Source organism: Caloenas nicobarica, chromosome 1, assembly GCF_036013445.1.
Source record: "Caloenas nicobarica isolate bCalNic1 chromosome 1, bCalNic1.hap1, whole genome shotgun sequence".
NCBI classification, from domain to species: domain Eukaryota; kingdom Metazoa; phylum Chordata; class Aves; order Columbiformes; family Columbidae; genus Caloenas; species Caloenas nicobarica.
In genome coordinates, this window is record NC_088245.1 from 157,459,172 (window position 1) to 157,474,035 (window position 14,864).

Below are 14,864 nucleotides of genomic sequence, written 5' to 3' on the forward strand. Positions count from 1 at the left end.
GTCTAAGGCTTTTGCGTACACTTACCTGCAGTTAGACAGTAACTAGGCACTTTCAGGATGAGATGTTCTATTCCATTGAAAACATTTGCATTTGGCTACTGAAGATGGGTATACTGGAAGACGGCACTTTCTGACAATATTTAGGTAGGAAAAATGGAAATGTATCAGAAAATACAAATGCACTATGTATTTCTCCTAACACACACAATATTTAGAGTTCTGACAGCTCACAGCAAAACAATATTACTCAAACTACCTGCTTAGTGTGTGCAAGAATTCAGCCATGGGTGTAAGGTGCACCTCTCAGGGCTAGTACACCAGCAAGCAAAATATGCCTGTAATCCAAGTATATAACACATATAATTTTTTTTCCCAGCTGAGTTCATCAACAGCCAAATGCAAGAGCACTCTTGGCCTCCATGTTTCATTTCAAACTGAGCTCAAGAGTCTAACAGGCATAAGAATGTAGATGTATGCACCTAACAGTGAAATGTAAAAATGTAAAGATTCAGCAAGTCAGCTTTACAGCTGACTTTTCAGTATTCTTCAGGAAGCTCTCCTGAGCTAGATGTATTTTAATGTCATAAGTTTCTCTCCTGCTATTCCATGGAGATTTTCTTCTCTTAATGCACTTTATAAACTTCCAGCCATGGAGTACAACTTCTTCCAAGCAAACAAAAAAAAAATCTTCCATCTGTAGTTATACTAAAATTTAAAGTTATAAACAAGGTCACCAATATTAGGTATAAGCACTGTCAGTCTTTTTAAAGATGGTGGTAAAAAGCAGGTAACTACCTTTAGAAAATCAATTATCTGAAAGAAAAGATTCTTCTAACCAAGACATAAATACACTTAGAAGCATCTCGGAGACTGAATTAAGCAGACAGGGAAGATTCATAAGTCTCATTCAGAGAAACTCAAAGAAATAAGCACCAGACAGCCATAAAAGAAAAACTGTTAAATTGTCTCTCCCAATGTAGGTCTCTGCATGTACTTACTGCTGTTCATGTTTTATAACTGCTTGAGTTAACGGATAAATCAATTATGTAATTGTCAGCACAGGGACAGATCCTTACAGGTTTCATCTGCCTGGAGTTTTTTGCTGAAGTGATGCTAACTGCACTTGCACAAGCTAGCAGCCGCATCACCGCAAAAATTCAAGAAGATGATTCAGAAAAAAAAAAAAGAAATTTAGTAGTTTAGGAATGCAAACATACAGTTCGGCTGGTATTTCTCTATTTAAGTATTGATTTTTTTTCATTTTTGAGGTAGGATGACAGTGTCTGTCAGATTCAGACCAGGGATGTTAATCGTTACCAAAATGCCACCAGGCTCACTGCGGCTTTCTTCACTGAACATCAGTGATGAGTGCCTAAAAACACACTGTATAACACACGCAACAGGAATAGGCAAAAGGTGCCAGTTTGGTTCACAGAACAGTACATAGTCCAACCCAACAGTTAAGCACTATAACTCAGCTGGAAAACAGGTGATAAAACAGAAGTTGTGTAGCTCAGTACCTTTCTGACAACCATCTCTGAAATGCTGCTTTCCCTGAGGATATCAGGCAAAGCTACAGAGAGCAGCCAAATTTGGCGTTGTTCATCTATTTTCTCCCACTAGTCTGCATGTAGATTGAATCCCAGAAGCAGGCTGTAAAAAGCAAAACAGACTTGAAGAATGTTTGAAATCCAGCACTCCTAAGATAGGCCCCTGCCTACTCAGTAATACTGTACCTCCTGCAATATTTCAAGTTTTTAACTATGCCTGTACATATTTCAATGTCTTGGATACGGTTTTAGCTCCATAACAATACATGAGGAAATGGTGAAATATATATTAGCATCGGTGCCAAATTGTGGCATTATCAGCCTAATAATAAGCTGAATTCAGAAGGGCTCAATTACATTTCCAGAAAGGATTTTTTGTGATCTTAAGTTTTACACAGTTAGCTGGTGAACTAATGACTCAGAACCATCCCTTTTACAACAGAGGAGAAAAAATAAAGGCAAACCTAGGAGTAAGCACAGATTACGTTTACATAAGGGCTGATCCACAAGGGCATGCAGGGGAGTAGGAGATGTCCCATCTGTCCCCAGTTGAGTGAAAGCCTGAGCAGAAAGGTTTCCTCCTCTACTCCATTTCCAGAAGTCAAACTCTAAATGAGAGCTGGACTCTCCTATCTCTCAGCAGAGGCTGGAGACCAACAGCAGGATCACCTCCTCTGTGCTGTGTCTGGGGGAGGGCATCAAGCACCCCTTCACAGCTCAGACATGAGCTTGACAGGGAGAGGGAGGAGGGGAAAGGAAGCCTCTGCATGAGGCTCTGCCTGAGAAATAGCTGCTGTAAGTGCGAGATCCCCCAACTCCTCTCCCAAACCACTCACCCTGGGTTCCCACAGCATCACAGACATTTACAGACCTAGGAAAGTCATCCCTGGACCTGAGGCTTGTTGGAGATTTCAAGATGCTACAGTCAAAATCTTAATTTCAACAAGAAGCGAGTTCAAGTGCAAATCCAGAATCTGATGCAGGTTTTATAGATAATGTTAGTACAGACATGCTTTTAAAACCTAACTAGCCCTTTAGAAGGCTTGGATTGAAAAATAAAGGCTCCTAAAACATTCTGTTTGAAAGCAAGTGTAATAAGGAGAATAAGTTTTCTGTGAAACAGCTATCTTATAGCCTTCTCTTCCTTTTATCTACTCCTCATTACCTTGCTTGTTGTTCTGTTAGACATATCATACTCACACAGATGTGGCACTAATCACAGGGTAGGAGCTGCCAGCTGCCTGGGAGGATAAAGCTACTCTGACATTATCCCACCAGGCACCCAACAGTGACTTAGGAGATACAACCATTTAACTGACCCCCTTGTAAAGAAACAGGTGCCGTCTGAACGTGCTGGGAAATCCTTTCTAATGCAGTCAGCTCCCTCTCAATGGTTCAAGGTTTAAAGTAAAAAAAGAAAAAACAACAATGCCTATCATTTTGCAGACTGAGGTTAGGCATAAAATGCTGAGGCTTTCAGTGGGAGTTTTGCTTGCTGAAGATAATTATGGCTTAGCATGTTACCCTAGTAGAAAATATTTCTCTTTGAAAATGAAAGATGTTTGATGGGCATCAAGTGCACTGTACAATTTGCATTTGATTTTAGTCTAAGATGTAAACTTGAACTTAATCCTCCTCTCAGCCTGGATACAGGTAAAGAAGCATCAAAATTCTTCCCTTTAAAACATTCCCAATTTGAGGAAACCTGTGGGGTAAGCCAAAAGATCCAGTGACTATGGTAGGCTTTCAAAAACTTGAGACTGAGATTCACATATGCTGTAGACTCAAAATTACCTGAGTTTTCTAGTGTCTTATTGTTGTTGCTGCTGCTGTTCTTGTTCATCTGGCTGCTCTTGTGCCTTTCTTTGCTCTTACAGAATATCAGTGGCACAAAGTTATTGTGATATTTGATGCATGAATATTTGCACAGCATCCACCAAGTAGGATGATAAGCACATTAAAGATATTGCAGCACTGACCGATATACAAAGTTTTTCATCAGGAAAGCATACATGAGAGAAGGACATGAACTGAGTCAGGGGCAGGAGAACAGAGATGTGTAGCAGGAAGCAAATACATTGAGGACTCCATGAAGCTTCTATAGTCCCATGTACAAGACATTAACTGTGCTATAAGCACGGTTAGAGCTCATCCTAGAGTTGTTACACCCCAGAAGGGTCCAGGGAAGCTGCCCTGGCTCACCCTCTCATTTCTTGTGAGCCATAGGGTTGACCGAGAGCAACGAGCTACACCAAAGTCAGACACAAGAAATCTGTCTCCTAAATTTCATGCCTGTCACACCAGGAAAAAAAGGTGACCTGCACCCTCACTCCCAGTGTGGTCGCTGAACGTGTTGCCATGCTGAAGGGGATGCAGTCAGCTTCAGCTGGGTACCATGGTCCTAAAGTGACATGCCAACCACACTGCCCTGCAGCCCACCCCCCACGCTGGGCTCAGCGAACACATCTCCCTTCTCCACCCTCAACACCCCACATTCCTCCTCTGTCCACCTGCCATTTCCAGCCTAAGCTGCAGCAAAGCAAAGCTGCACCTGGCAGAAGGTGCCAGGAGGACCATAAAACTCCACACCACCGCCCAAATAAGCACTGCCCACAGCTCCTTTACCCTTCCCCTCTCCTCCCTTCCCCAGGTGATAAGCTCAGTGTGCAAGTGGACATGGCCGGGAGTGATGTAGGACACAAGTGGGGAAGAGCAGTCACCCAGTGCCCAGGCTGGAGGGACGCAGAGATGTCAGGGCAGTGGTGGTTCTCCATATGCCAAAACCAGAAATACAGGCAACATTTACCAGACTGCATCATGGGAAACTTTGCAGCCAGGGATCTTCACCATTTTCAGGATTATGTGGAAGCTGAGAAGGAATCAGAAAGATTATCTAAAAGTTGCGTTTAGGAGCCAGAAGTGACACAAAATGTGCAGGCAGTCCTGTGGTAGAGTGATCACTGTATACCAGTCATAACTTTTATTATACTAGAAATACAACCAAATGAGGATCCCACCACATTCAAATCGGAACCTGCGTCCTGGTGAACGCTGCACCACTTAGCCAGAGTTGCAGCTTCAAATCCTAGCTCAGGATCCCCTGTTCATGGTTTCTTGTGTCTCAGTCACTCCTTTCAGCCCTGCAGACCGCTGTAATGCCAGTGACAATACATGCATGAGCGGCTGTCCTGATAGCATGCAAGAAATTCGAAGAATGAAATCTAAGCTTTCTCTTCCTCCTATGATTCTCGTTTCATGTGCTCAGCTATAATACAAGCCTCCTTTACACCTTTAAATATTAACACAGCTATTCTCGTGATGTGGGATTCCTCATTATCATAGGAGTAAATGATTAATTGTCACCATACCAAGCAAGTGCAACTTTTATAACTATATGAATCAGCACTGTGCCAAACCCTTCAAGAATAGTAAGAGTGTTCGAGCATTTATTGCACTTTATTGCTTTCTGGATCATTTAAAAGGAGTCGCTGACAAACAGCCATTTACACAGGCTTTCAAATTTGCCTCACGTGTACTGAGTGGTTCTGCATTTCAAAGTGCAGACATACCTTCTTTCCCAGCAATTTGATGCTGGGTATTTGGCAGAAAACTCCATGGCCTGTCCAGCAAATGCTACTATTTGCAATGGCACATCTTGTTTGTTACCAGAAGATAATTATAATAGAATGTTGAGCACAGTTTTAAGTGCTGTTCTAACAATCATGCTGGCCTTGGTGATGTTCTCCATGGGTTGCAATGTGGAACTTCAGAAATTCTGGGCCCACATAAAAAGACCCTGGGGTATTTTTGTGGGTTTCCTCTGCCAGTTTGGAATTATGCCTCTTACAGCCTTCTTGCTGGCTCTGGTCTTTGACGTGCTTCCTATTCAAGCTGTCGTAGTGATTATCCTGGGATGCTGTCCAGGGGGCACAGCCTCCAATGTCGTTGCCTACTGGGTGGAAGGAGACATGGACCTAAGGTAAGGGCAGCCATTCTCTAAATAGTTCATATGGCTTTCTACAGTGTAAACTTTATGTTGAAAAGGACTGTCCGATTCTTTTTCTTAGCTTCCTTCCTCATGCATAGTGGAGCTTCCTTCTTGTAAAGATGTTTAGTTAGTGTAATAGTAGTAAATAGAAGCAGAGCAGCAAATATCCTTGGTTCATTGAGCATTCGTGAGGAAGATAGCAAAACAGAATTCTGTATATTCGAAAATGTCTTTATTGTAAACCTTTAGATGCTGCAGAAAACAGCATTGAAGAAGACTTCTAAAATACTAAAGATTACGAAATCTTTCTTCAAGTTAGAACTACTTCTGTGGTTTTGTTTTTTGCAAGATCTTGGGCAACTAAAAAAAAAGGATTTTAGGACCTGAATCCTGTGTACAAAATAGTGGCTATGCAATAGTTATTGAAGTAATGTTTCTTGAAAAAGATCACTGTTGGAAAAATATTTTCCTTCCTTTTGTGCTCTATACAATGAACAGACAGGCACAGGTTTTTTCTTCGGGAACTAACACAAATGAAAATCCCTTGTGGTAATTCTATCTGCTCCTGGCACCTTTTGCAAAGTCTTCAAATTGAGGGAAAGTTTTACAGGCTAGAAGGTTCTGACTAAGGCAGCTCCACATATAGGGTACAATGAAAAACACTCCTTCGTGGCTAAGTGTGGTACTCTCAGTGCCGGGGTGCTCTGAACTCAGAAACAAATATGTAAGGCACTTGGCATGGTCTAAGGCATCAAACATGCAGGAGAATTGAACCCTACTCTGGGTGCAAATTTCGTGGGAAGTTCATCAATCTAGCAAACTTTAAAAATTAGACATCTTTTTATTTTTATATCCTGATTATTTTGGTCTAAAATAAACAGGATCATTTCTTTGTTTCCCACAGAGTAACATAACTTGGAGCATTCATCCAATTTATCATATGCCAGTCTGAAATAGAAATGGAAAAAATAATAGAAGTAAGAAAGATGTGGAGCTAAGGCAAATAGACTAAAAATGTTAGTATTTCTAGCTTTAATAAGACATTTTTTCCATCCTTTGAAAATAGAGGACTTTTCTGTCACATACAGGTGTTAATATAATGCCTGCTTTCAAATTATGTATGAAGTCAGCTCTGCTAATGACCAGCTTCCTCACTGTGGAGGAAAGACCTATGATATTAGAAACCGTAAGGCACTTTATTTAAATAAACACAGGTCTAAGAAACCACAGATGGAGAGATACCCAGCTCAAGTCTGAAATTCTGTCCCAGTCTTTCTGAGGAAGAATACGCTGATCTAAACTATGCTTTCTCAGCTCTGTATGTTCAGAGTCACATCACTGAAATCAGTAGTAAAAATCCAAATTGATGATGTTATAAATATGAGTAGGGTTTATATCCCGTGACACTGGCAGAGCGTGAAGCAAATTAAGAATACCTATAAAAGATTATGCTTCAGGTAAAGACCTTTACCTGAAGAAGTCAAAGACTTTTGGTCAGTACCTTCGTGACAGTAATTCAGGGCCCAGAGGATATGGGATGTACACCAACGCAAGCATCTTCTGTTCTTGATAGAAGAATAACAGTATCAGTAGCGTGGCTGGTTTCTAGAGTCAGGGCAGCATTATAGAAAGCTTGCCCATCATATCAGAGAAAGGTTTTTCTTTTAACCGATAATATTTTATGTTTATACATGACAATGCATCACCAATGTCTACAGTCCCACTTCAAAACATCGCAGTGCAAATAGACCACAAGTTAGAGCAGGGATTAATTTTCTACTGCTCATACAACCACAGGGAGGTGAAGTAGGAGGTTTTATACCTTTCTTAGTAACTCATATCCAGACGATATCCTTTAAAGCTTCCCATAGGGACACTTGTTTTTGACATCTCTTGACATTCCACAAGAACAACTGCTTCTGAAACACCATCTCCTCTGCTCCATGGCTCCCCAGGATGCTTCTGTGAGCACAGGGACTAAGGTCAGAGAACAGGCAGAGTTTAGAGCAGGACATAGTAGATACAGGGGCAGTAAGAAGATGTAGAAAACACAGAGGTAGGAAAAATAAGCTCTTTTATCCATTTGAGGCTTCACCTGACATTAAATGTAACCCATGGCTCTTTCTTCTCTGTGTGTAGGAACTCTCTTACTAGAGGGTCCTTCAGTGACACTGAAGCAAAGGGTGACGGGAACCAGAAATAATGCAGATATTCCTGTGGTTCCTGTACTAATTGTTCTAGATTTCTCTGGATCTGTCCAGTTGGTGGGACAGGGTCAGTAGCTTCTTTGCTGGGGGAAAATAACACAAAAGAGAAATCAGAAGTGAGGCTCATAAGGAAGTTTCCCAAGTCCCTTACCTAGAATTTTTATGTCAGAGAAGTGTGATTTGTAGGTAGAATTTTATCTATTCTACTCAGATTCTGAGAATTTCCTCCTTATTTTAGCTGTCTTGCCTTTTCCTGCTCCTTCATACCTACAGCAGAATGTATCTTTTAGTGCAAGGTGTATCAGGCCTGATGGTTTCAAGGCTTTATATTTTAAAACAGAAATGTCTTTGCACAAACCAAGGAAGTAATTATATGTATGCACATCTTCATTGAGTAATTCTCAGCACCCAGTCTTTGGCCTAGAGCAAAACGAGCCAGAAATGGGTATTTTATTACATCACATATCCCAAGACACTGAAATAATTTTGTTTTATGCTGTTGACTTTGGAGTGAAATTTTAACATTCTAGAACTGCTGGTAAAATGGAAAGCTCCATTTGATGTCCATCTAATCCTGTCTAGCTTGCCACCCTCTCAGAAGCCAGACGGACCGACAACATGCAGACAGACTTGCCAACAGACCTTCGTGATGGCCTTCTGTCGGACTGCCTCATTTGCTCTGAAAGTTATTGTTCTGTGGCAGCAGAACACGTTGATATTTTATGTTCCTTTCTCTCCAGCAGAAGCCCTTCCTTCCATTTAGCATTTTTCTAACCTGATATACAGGATAAATTGACTGTAGCCAGCAGCATTTCATGCCCAACCTTTTACAAGCTGTTAAGTCATAATAAGAAAATGAGAAAGACTATAGGCTAGCACAAAATGAACTGTCACTCTAACCAATTTCTTTGCAGCATCAGCATGACAACTTGCTCCACAGTGCTTGCAATGGGAATGATGCCACTTTGCCTCTTTATTTACACCAAGATATGGACTGATTCTGAAGAAATTGTACTCCCTTATGACAGCATCGGTGAGTCCAGTGAACCAGCACTTTCCCTTCTGACTCTCTTCTTTATCCTCCCTCTAGTAACAACTGCCTTTATACCATTGTCCTGCAGAGTCATGAAGAAATGATCGTCAACTTTTTAAAAATATTCATCCTCCTATTTTCCAATATCTTCTGTGAGAATTATATACCTAGATCACTTCAAGTTATCCACAGCTCTACAGAACAAAGACTTGAAGTCATGAGTGTGGTACAGATATTTACCATGAGATTGTGCATGTTTTTCTTTCCAAATGGTTTGGAGACCTGCATGGTACTTGGATAAGAATATAAAATAATTTGTACAGGAATAGCTGCGTCCCCTGGATGAAACTGTTTGTAACAGCTTTGAGGCACAATCCTGCAAAGTGCTAAGTGCTGAGGCCATAATCTGGCAAAGTACTTAAGCACATGTGGATAATTAAGCAAGTGATTAAAACTGCTGAGTCTCTTTGAAAAGCTGCAGTCTACTCCACCAGGAGTGGCTTAATTTGACTTCCTGTCAAAAATCTTATCCAGCTACAAAAAGAGAATAGTCAAAGTATTTAGAAATACATGCTCCAGTGCTTTGCAGAGCCGTGGCCCTAGTGTTTATCAAGAGTGGTTCCATGTTGTGCTAATCTTAAAAGGCAGCAGAGTCACTTTCATATCCTTCAACTTCATTTCCAGTTGTCCTGGGGAAAAAAACCCAACTCATACATTGCTTGTGCTTTCAAAATAAATAAATACTGGAGAGGAGAGGCCAAAACAAAAGCTCTAAGCTGGGTGTTGATATGGTACAGTAGCGAAACACCTGCAGACAAAATGAACATTTAATATAGCTACTCACATCACAGGATAGTGATGATTAGCACGCTCAAATTTCTGTTTGCCTCTCTGATGCAGGTGAATGAGCATGTAGCTCAGCAGAATGGCAATTACTTCAACAGGCTGCCAAAGATAACAGACTCTATAGAAAAGCAAATGGGCAGGTGCGGGTAGACCGTGCATGCGTGCTCTGGGGCGCGCATACCAGAAACATCCTCTGAATGCTTGTTCCATACCCCCAGCTCCTCTCTACACTATGTCTGTCCTCCTGTCATGAGCTTTGGCATGATACGTGGGCTTAACTTGTCTTCTTTCTTCTTTTTTACAGGCATTTCACTGGTAGCTCTTGTTATTCCTGTTTCATTTGGAATGTATGTTAACCACAAATGGCCTAGTAAGGCAAAAATCATACTTAAGGTAGGACATATAAAGCTGAAGAATTAGTAATTACAGACAAATTATGGAATTAGAGGCACCACTGAAGCAATACATTGCTATTCATAGTATTAGTATCTGACTTCATAAGAGCCGGGCAGTTTTCAGCAGAAAACAAATGAGAGATGGTGAGGAAATGTATTGCCTTCCCCCTGCATAAACATGCATGACTTGCATACATTATCAGAAATCATCATTATCCAAAGAGCCTACTTTTGTCTTTGGCTACAACTAAGTTAGTAACTGGGTTCAATTTATAATGTGAACTGAAGTGGGAAGGAAAGTCATTCGGGTCAACAGGAAGCAGTTTTTCTCTGCAAAATAATAAAAAACTAAAACATTCTGAATCAAAAAAAAAATCTGCTTTTAAACCAGTTTATGGATTTTGGGGGCAATTTTGAGTATAAAGTCAATTTTTATTTAAATAAGTTTAGAAAATGTTCCAACTGTTAAAAAATCTATTCACAAAATTCAACTTTCTTTACAAGATAGCTTCAGATGCATCAAAAATGTGGGGTTTTTTGGCAAAAACTATTCCCTCCAAAATAATAAAAATAACAATAATAATAATAATAACAACAACAACAGCTTAGCTGCATTCAATGTTAACAGCAAACTAATCATTCTGAACATGAGATTTAGGTTTAAAGTGATTGTCAGATATACTGAGTACCCTTGGCCTTTGTTAACCATATATTATGGTTATATATATGTTAACATATATTTTCTAAACTTTCTTAAACAAAACTAATCTGGCAACTGGTTATTCTGCCTGTACTTCATTACCATTTCTCTGCTCAGGTAGTATAGAACATAAAGTCCTGTTAAGTCCAGTTCATTTTCTTGAATTATTAACTTACTGTGTTGTATTTTAAAATGCATTCACAGCTTATTTATGAACTTGGGTACTACTGAGTGCTGGTTTCAAAACTGTGCTATTCCTGTTTAATCAGTTAAGGGAGGAGTATGGGCTTGAACTCACATGAAAAGACACTCTACTTGTTCTCTCAGCAAAACACCATTTCATTCTCTTTCTGACTGGACGAGCAACCCACAGCAGGGTCCATTGACAGTTTGCTTTATCTAGGACAATGAAGCATTGAGTGAATATTGAGCCATAGCTGTCAGATTCTAGTCCATACAGTGAGAAATGGAGATAAGAACGCAAAGTGTACCAGGTGAAACAGAAGAGCTTGTCATGGCCAGACCATGTTTCTTCTTCCTAGGTGCATGTGGTTAATAGGTCAGTCAAACAGAAGCACTCAGTGCTCTTAAAAAGGCTTCAACCAAAGTCTGATGAAGTCAGTTCAATGGGAATTCATATTTTAGCTGAGAAATGGATTCTCCTAAGCTTAGCCCCAGAAGTCTGCCAGTGAGATCCCTGGCAATATATGTCATAAGGGCAGAGGTTTCACTTGGATATTGACAAAAGAGTGAGATATCACTTCCTCTGTCAAGCAGCAGTGAGGATCTCAGTATATTCAGGCACAGGAAATAAGATCAACTCAGTGGCTAAGTCTATGTAGAAATGTCATACGAGATCACAGCCAGTTTTCAAACACAAATTTTCAACTGCATTAAAGATTTACTCCACTTGGTAAACAATTTTCTATTACTAATGATCTAGCATCTAGTTAGCATACACTGTACTAAGCCCTAAAGTGTGACTGCCCAAGAAGTGGGAGGAAAAATGCATTTTACTGGCTATAAGGCTGTCAGTTTCCCAATAAACCTGGGAAAATTTTTCTAATTTGTGCACTATTCCTCACTTATGTCACACCTGTGAGATTATTTTTAATCTCCAACTCTAGGTACTATTATAGCTAAGGCTTCAAGAGACTAGTTCTACAGGTATGTGCTATAGATACCTATTACTGCTATGCCTTGGTCTATATCTGTAGTCACATATTGAAGTACATCATACATTTTCTGTTTGGGAAAAATGGCAGCTATCTAATCTGTTCGCCTGCTGTGAATTACATTGCCATAAACTTTAGATTTTATGTTTAATAAGATGTTTCATTGACTCAGAGACACTCACAGGTCTGTTTGACACTATGTTTGATGCCATTAAATTTCTTTGGGGTCTTTCATTCACTCAGTCCTTCTTCCTTCCCCTCACAGATCGGTTCCATTGTGGGAGCAATCCTCATCGTGCTCATTGCTGTGATTGGGGGAGTACTCTACAAAGGCTCCTGGGTTATACCACCCAAGTTATGGATCGTTGGCACCATATTTCCCGCAGCTGGCTATACTCTGGGATTCCTTCTGGCCCGCATAGCTGGTCTGACTTGGCACAGGTATAGATTTCTCTATGATAAAGGCCTTATTTCAGCTGTTAAAGTTGTTCTATAATGATTAATCAATGCTGAGAATGCTCCCTAAACATTAGCTATGCCACAGAGTCACTCATTCTCCAACCCTGTTTCTGGGATACTATGTGCAGATAAAACTTTTCTGTGCACACTTTTATCTACAGATTTTGACTATACTATTTCCTCCAGTCTCCCCCTTGTGTGCTCAAGTCCTGCACTTCAAAGGAAGTAGACAAAACAGATCTGACTTATGAGTTGGTTGGGACTGATGTAAAATTTCTCATGAGTATGAGGCAGACAATAATTTAGAATATAATTACAAGAAAGGGAGACAGTGGTTGTTTCTGAATATAGCATACATGGCTTGAAGTTGGAGTACCATCCTTTAAAATTGCTGAACTGCCATAAATTGTTCTGATGGTAACACCCACATGACTTGTCGAGTGTTTTGTTGACTACTTGAGCTTAAGGATACTGTTTTCTCAGTTACTGTATGTTTCTTGCTTATCCAGATTACTAAAAAGCATAAGGACACTCAGGCTGCTATTTCACAATTGTCTTTGTATGATTCCCTTCAGATGTCGTACAGTGTCTCTGGAAACAGGCATGCAAAACACTCAGCTATGTTCAACTATAATACAGCTCTCCTTCAGTGCTGAACAACTTGAACTGATGTTTACTTTCCCACTCGTCTACAGCATTTTCCAGCTGTCGTTTGCAGCACTATATGTAGGAGGTAAAGTATAGATACTTTCTGTTATAGCATTATAATTATCATTATTACTGTCAGTCTCATTTTTCATGGATATGGAGAAAAAAATAAGGGATAAAAATAATCAAATAGAAAACAGTTAAGTAAATAAGGACCCAAATGATTACAGAACACTTCCACTGTGCTGTGACCTCTGCTTAATAAGGAATATACAAGGCTCAGTTCAAGATTTTTTTTCAGCACAAGAAAGGGGCTCTCCACCACCTACAACCAGGCACATGAGAATACCTTGAGCACACAGTTGTTATTATATCCCTTGGCCAAGGAAGGGCAAGTGTGTCTTCTTCCACCACCCCAGGGTGCCTGGCCATACAGATGCACAGCAAGGCCATCCCCACAAGCGTGCACAAACTCCCCCTCCTATCAGCTGTTGAGAGAACAGGCATTAGCTTCACAGCTAATGCGAGAAAATACCTTCCATTAGAGGTAAAGGTCTCTTTTTTCTTCCCACATAGCACTGCTGCTACTACAACTAACCCATTGTGTGCTGGGACCTTGTCTCTGTTGCTCACCTCTAAAACCAGCTGTGACTATTGAGCTCCCTCTCCCAAACCGGAGGTCTTACCCGACACCAGAGCACTGCCCCAGGATGCAACCTGCGAGGTCCGACCCCAATTCCGACCTGTCTGGCAGGCAACAGCTTGGGGACAGACAAACCACCTTATCTAGCTCCTGACAAACAGGACTCACGTAGATGTAAGAGTCAGTCCCACAGACCCGGCCAAGAGCCGAAAGGCTTCCCAAGGGAGACAGGCAGTACTTTCAAAATTCACTATACGCGACAGGAACACAAAGCAATCAAACACCAAATGCATAACTTAAAATATTTTCCTTGTTATTTTCTAAACAAACTTTTCCAGTAATGATTGCTGTTGACATAAAATAGTTAAATATAGCTTTAAAGAAAATGTCCGAAGGTGTTGGAATGTTTTGGCAGTATAAGGAAAGAAAATGTTGCATAGCTATATGTTACTACAGTGTCTTTTTCAAGCAATTGTTATAATTTCTCTATTTAATACTAAATATACACAAATTTCCAGGCTACCGTTTTTACAGAAGACACCGGCTCAAAACCAAGACAGATGTTGAGAAAACAGAGCAAAAAGAGGATCCAAAATCAACACCAGCGCAAGCTCAAATAAATGCAGGATTTGTATCAAATGAGACTAAATAGACAATTACCTCTGTTCCCACTAGCTGAAAAGATATAAGACATATAGTTTACTTAAAACTTGTCTTTTCACATGCCGTTGCTTCATGGAAATATTTAACGATAGGAGGTCTGCTTATATTGTACAGTAAGACTTTGAAATTATTAACTTATGAAAGAGTTCTACTTTGATTTTGAACACAGCTTCTGCCACAATAGTAGAATCTGGTTTTGAAGATAATTCCCTAAAAATATTTAACATTTTATTATGGCTTATTTAAAGAAAAGCATGATAAAGGTGGGCTATTGCTAAAAAAAAAATGCAGATATTTGCACTGCCAACTCCAGCTCATGATCCTTAAAATGTGTCTGCTAGTCTCAGCGCCAACACCAAACAAAGACAAATCTTGTAAAAGTGCCTGAGCAGCAGCAGGAGTTGATGTGGAAGATCTGATAAGACTACAGGACTTTCACTGAGCATGAGTCAACCATGAAATTGGAACAAGCTAGTAATGAAATAACGTTTCATTTAGGTCAGTCTGGGCAGACTAAAGTCATTGCACTGTGTTAATTGCTTGAAGCATTAATTTAT

At 40.2% G+C, this 14,864-nt stretch overlaps 1 protein-coding gene across 1 annotated transcript; it reads left to right on the plus strand.

The window, feature by feature from the left end:
- Positions 1-4,226: 4,226 nt before the first annotated feature.
- Positions 4,227-14,296, plus strand: SLC10A2 (solute carrier family 10 member 2). The gene is made up of 7 exons (XM_065643651.1): positions 4,227-4,449; positions 5,109-5,529; positions 8,660-8,778; positions 9,929-10,017; positions 12,160-12,335; positions 12,929-13,086; positions 14,163-14,296. The coding sequence occupies exons 1-7, from the start codon at positions 4,227-4,229 to the stop codon at positions 14,294-14,296; spliced, it is 1,320 nt and encodes a 439-aa protein (XP_065499723.1).
- The last annotated feature ends 568 nt before the right edge of the window (positions 14,297-14,864 follow it).

What these genes read in the sequence shown, in the direction of transcription:
- SLC10A2 (XM_065643651.1), top strand. Translation starts at nt 4,227, where the DNA reads ATGGCCGGGAGTGATGTAGGACACAAGTGGGGAAGAGCAGTCACCCAG. An exon ending in AGGCAAAAATCATACTTAAG is followed by an intron (nt 10,018 to 12,159) that starts GTAGGACATATA and finishes TTCCCCTCACAG; the next exon opens with ATCGGTTCCATTGTGGGAGC. An exon ending in GCTGGTCTGACTTGGCACAG is followed by an intron (nt 12,336 to 12,928) that starts GTATAGATTTCT and finishes GATTCCCTTCAG; the next exon opens with ATGTCGTACAGTGTCTCTGG.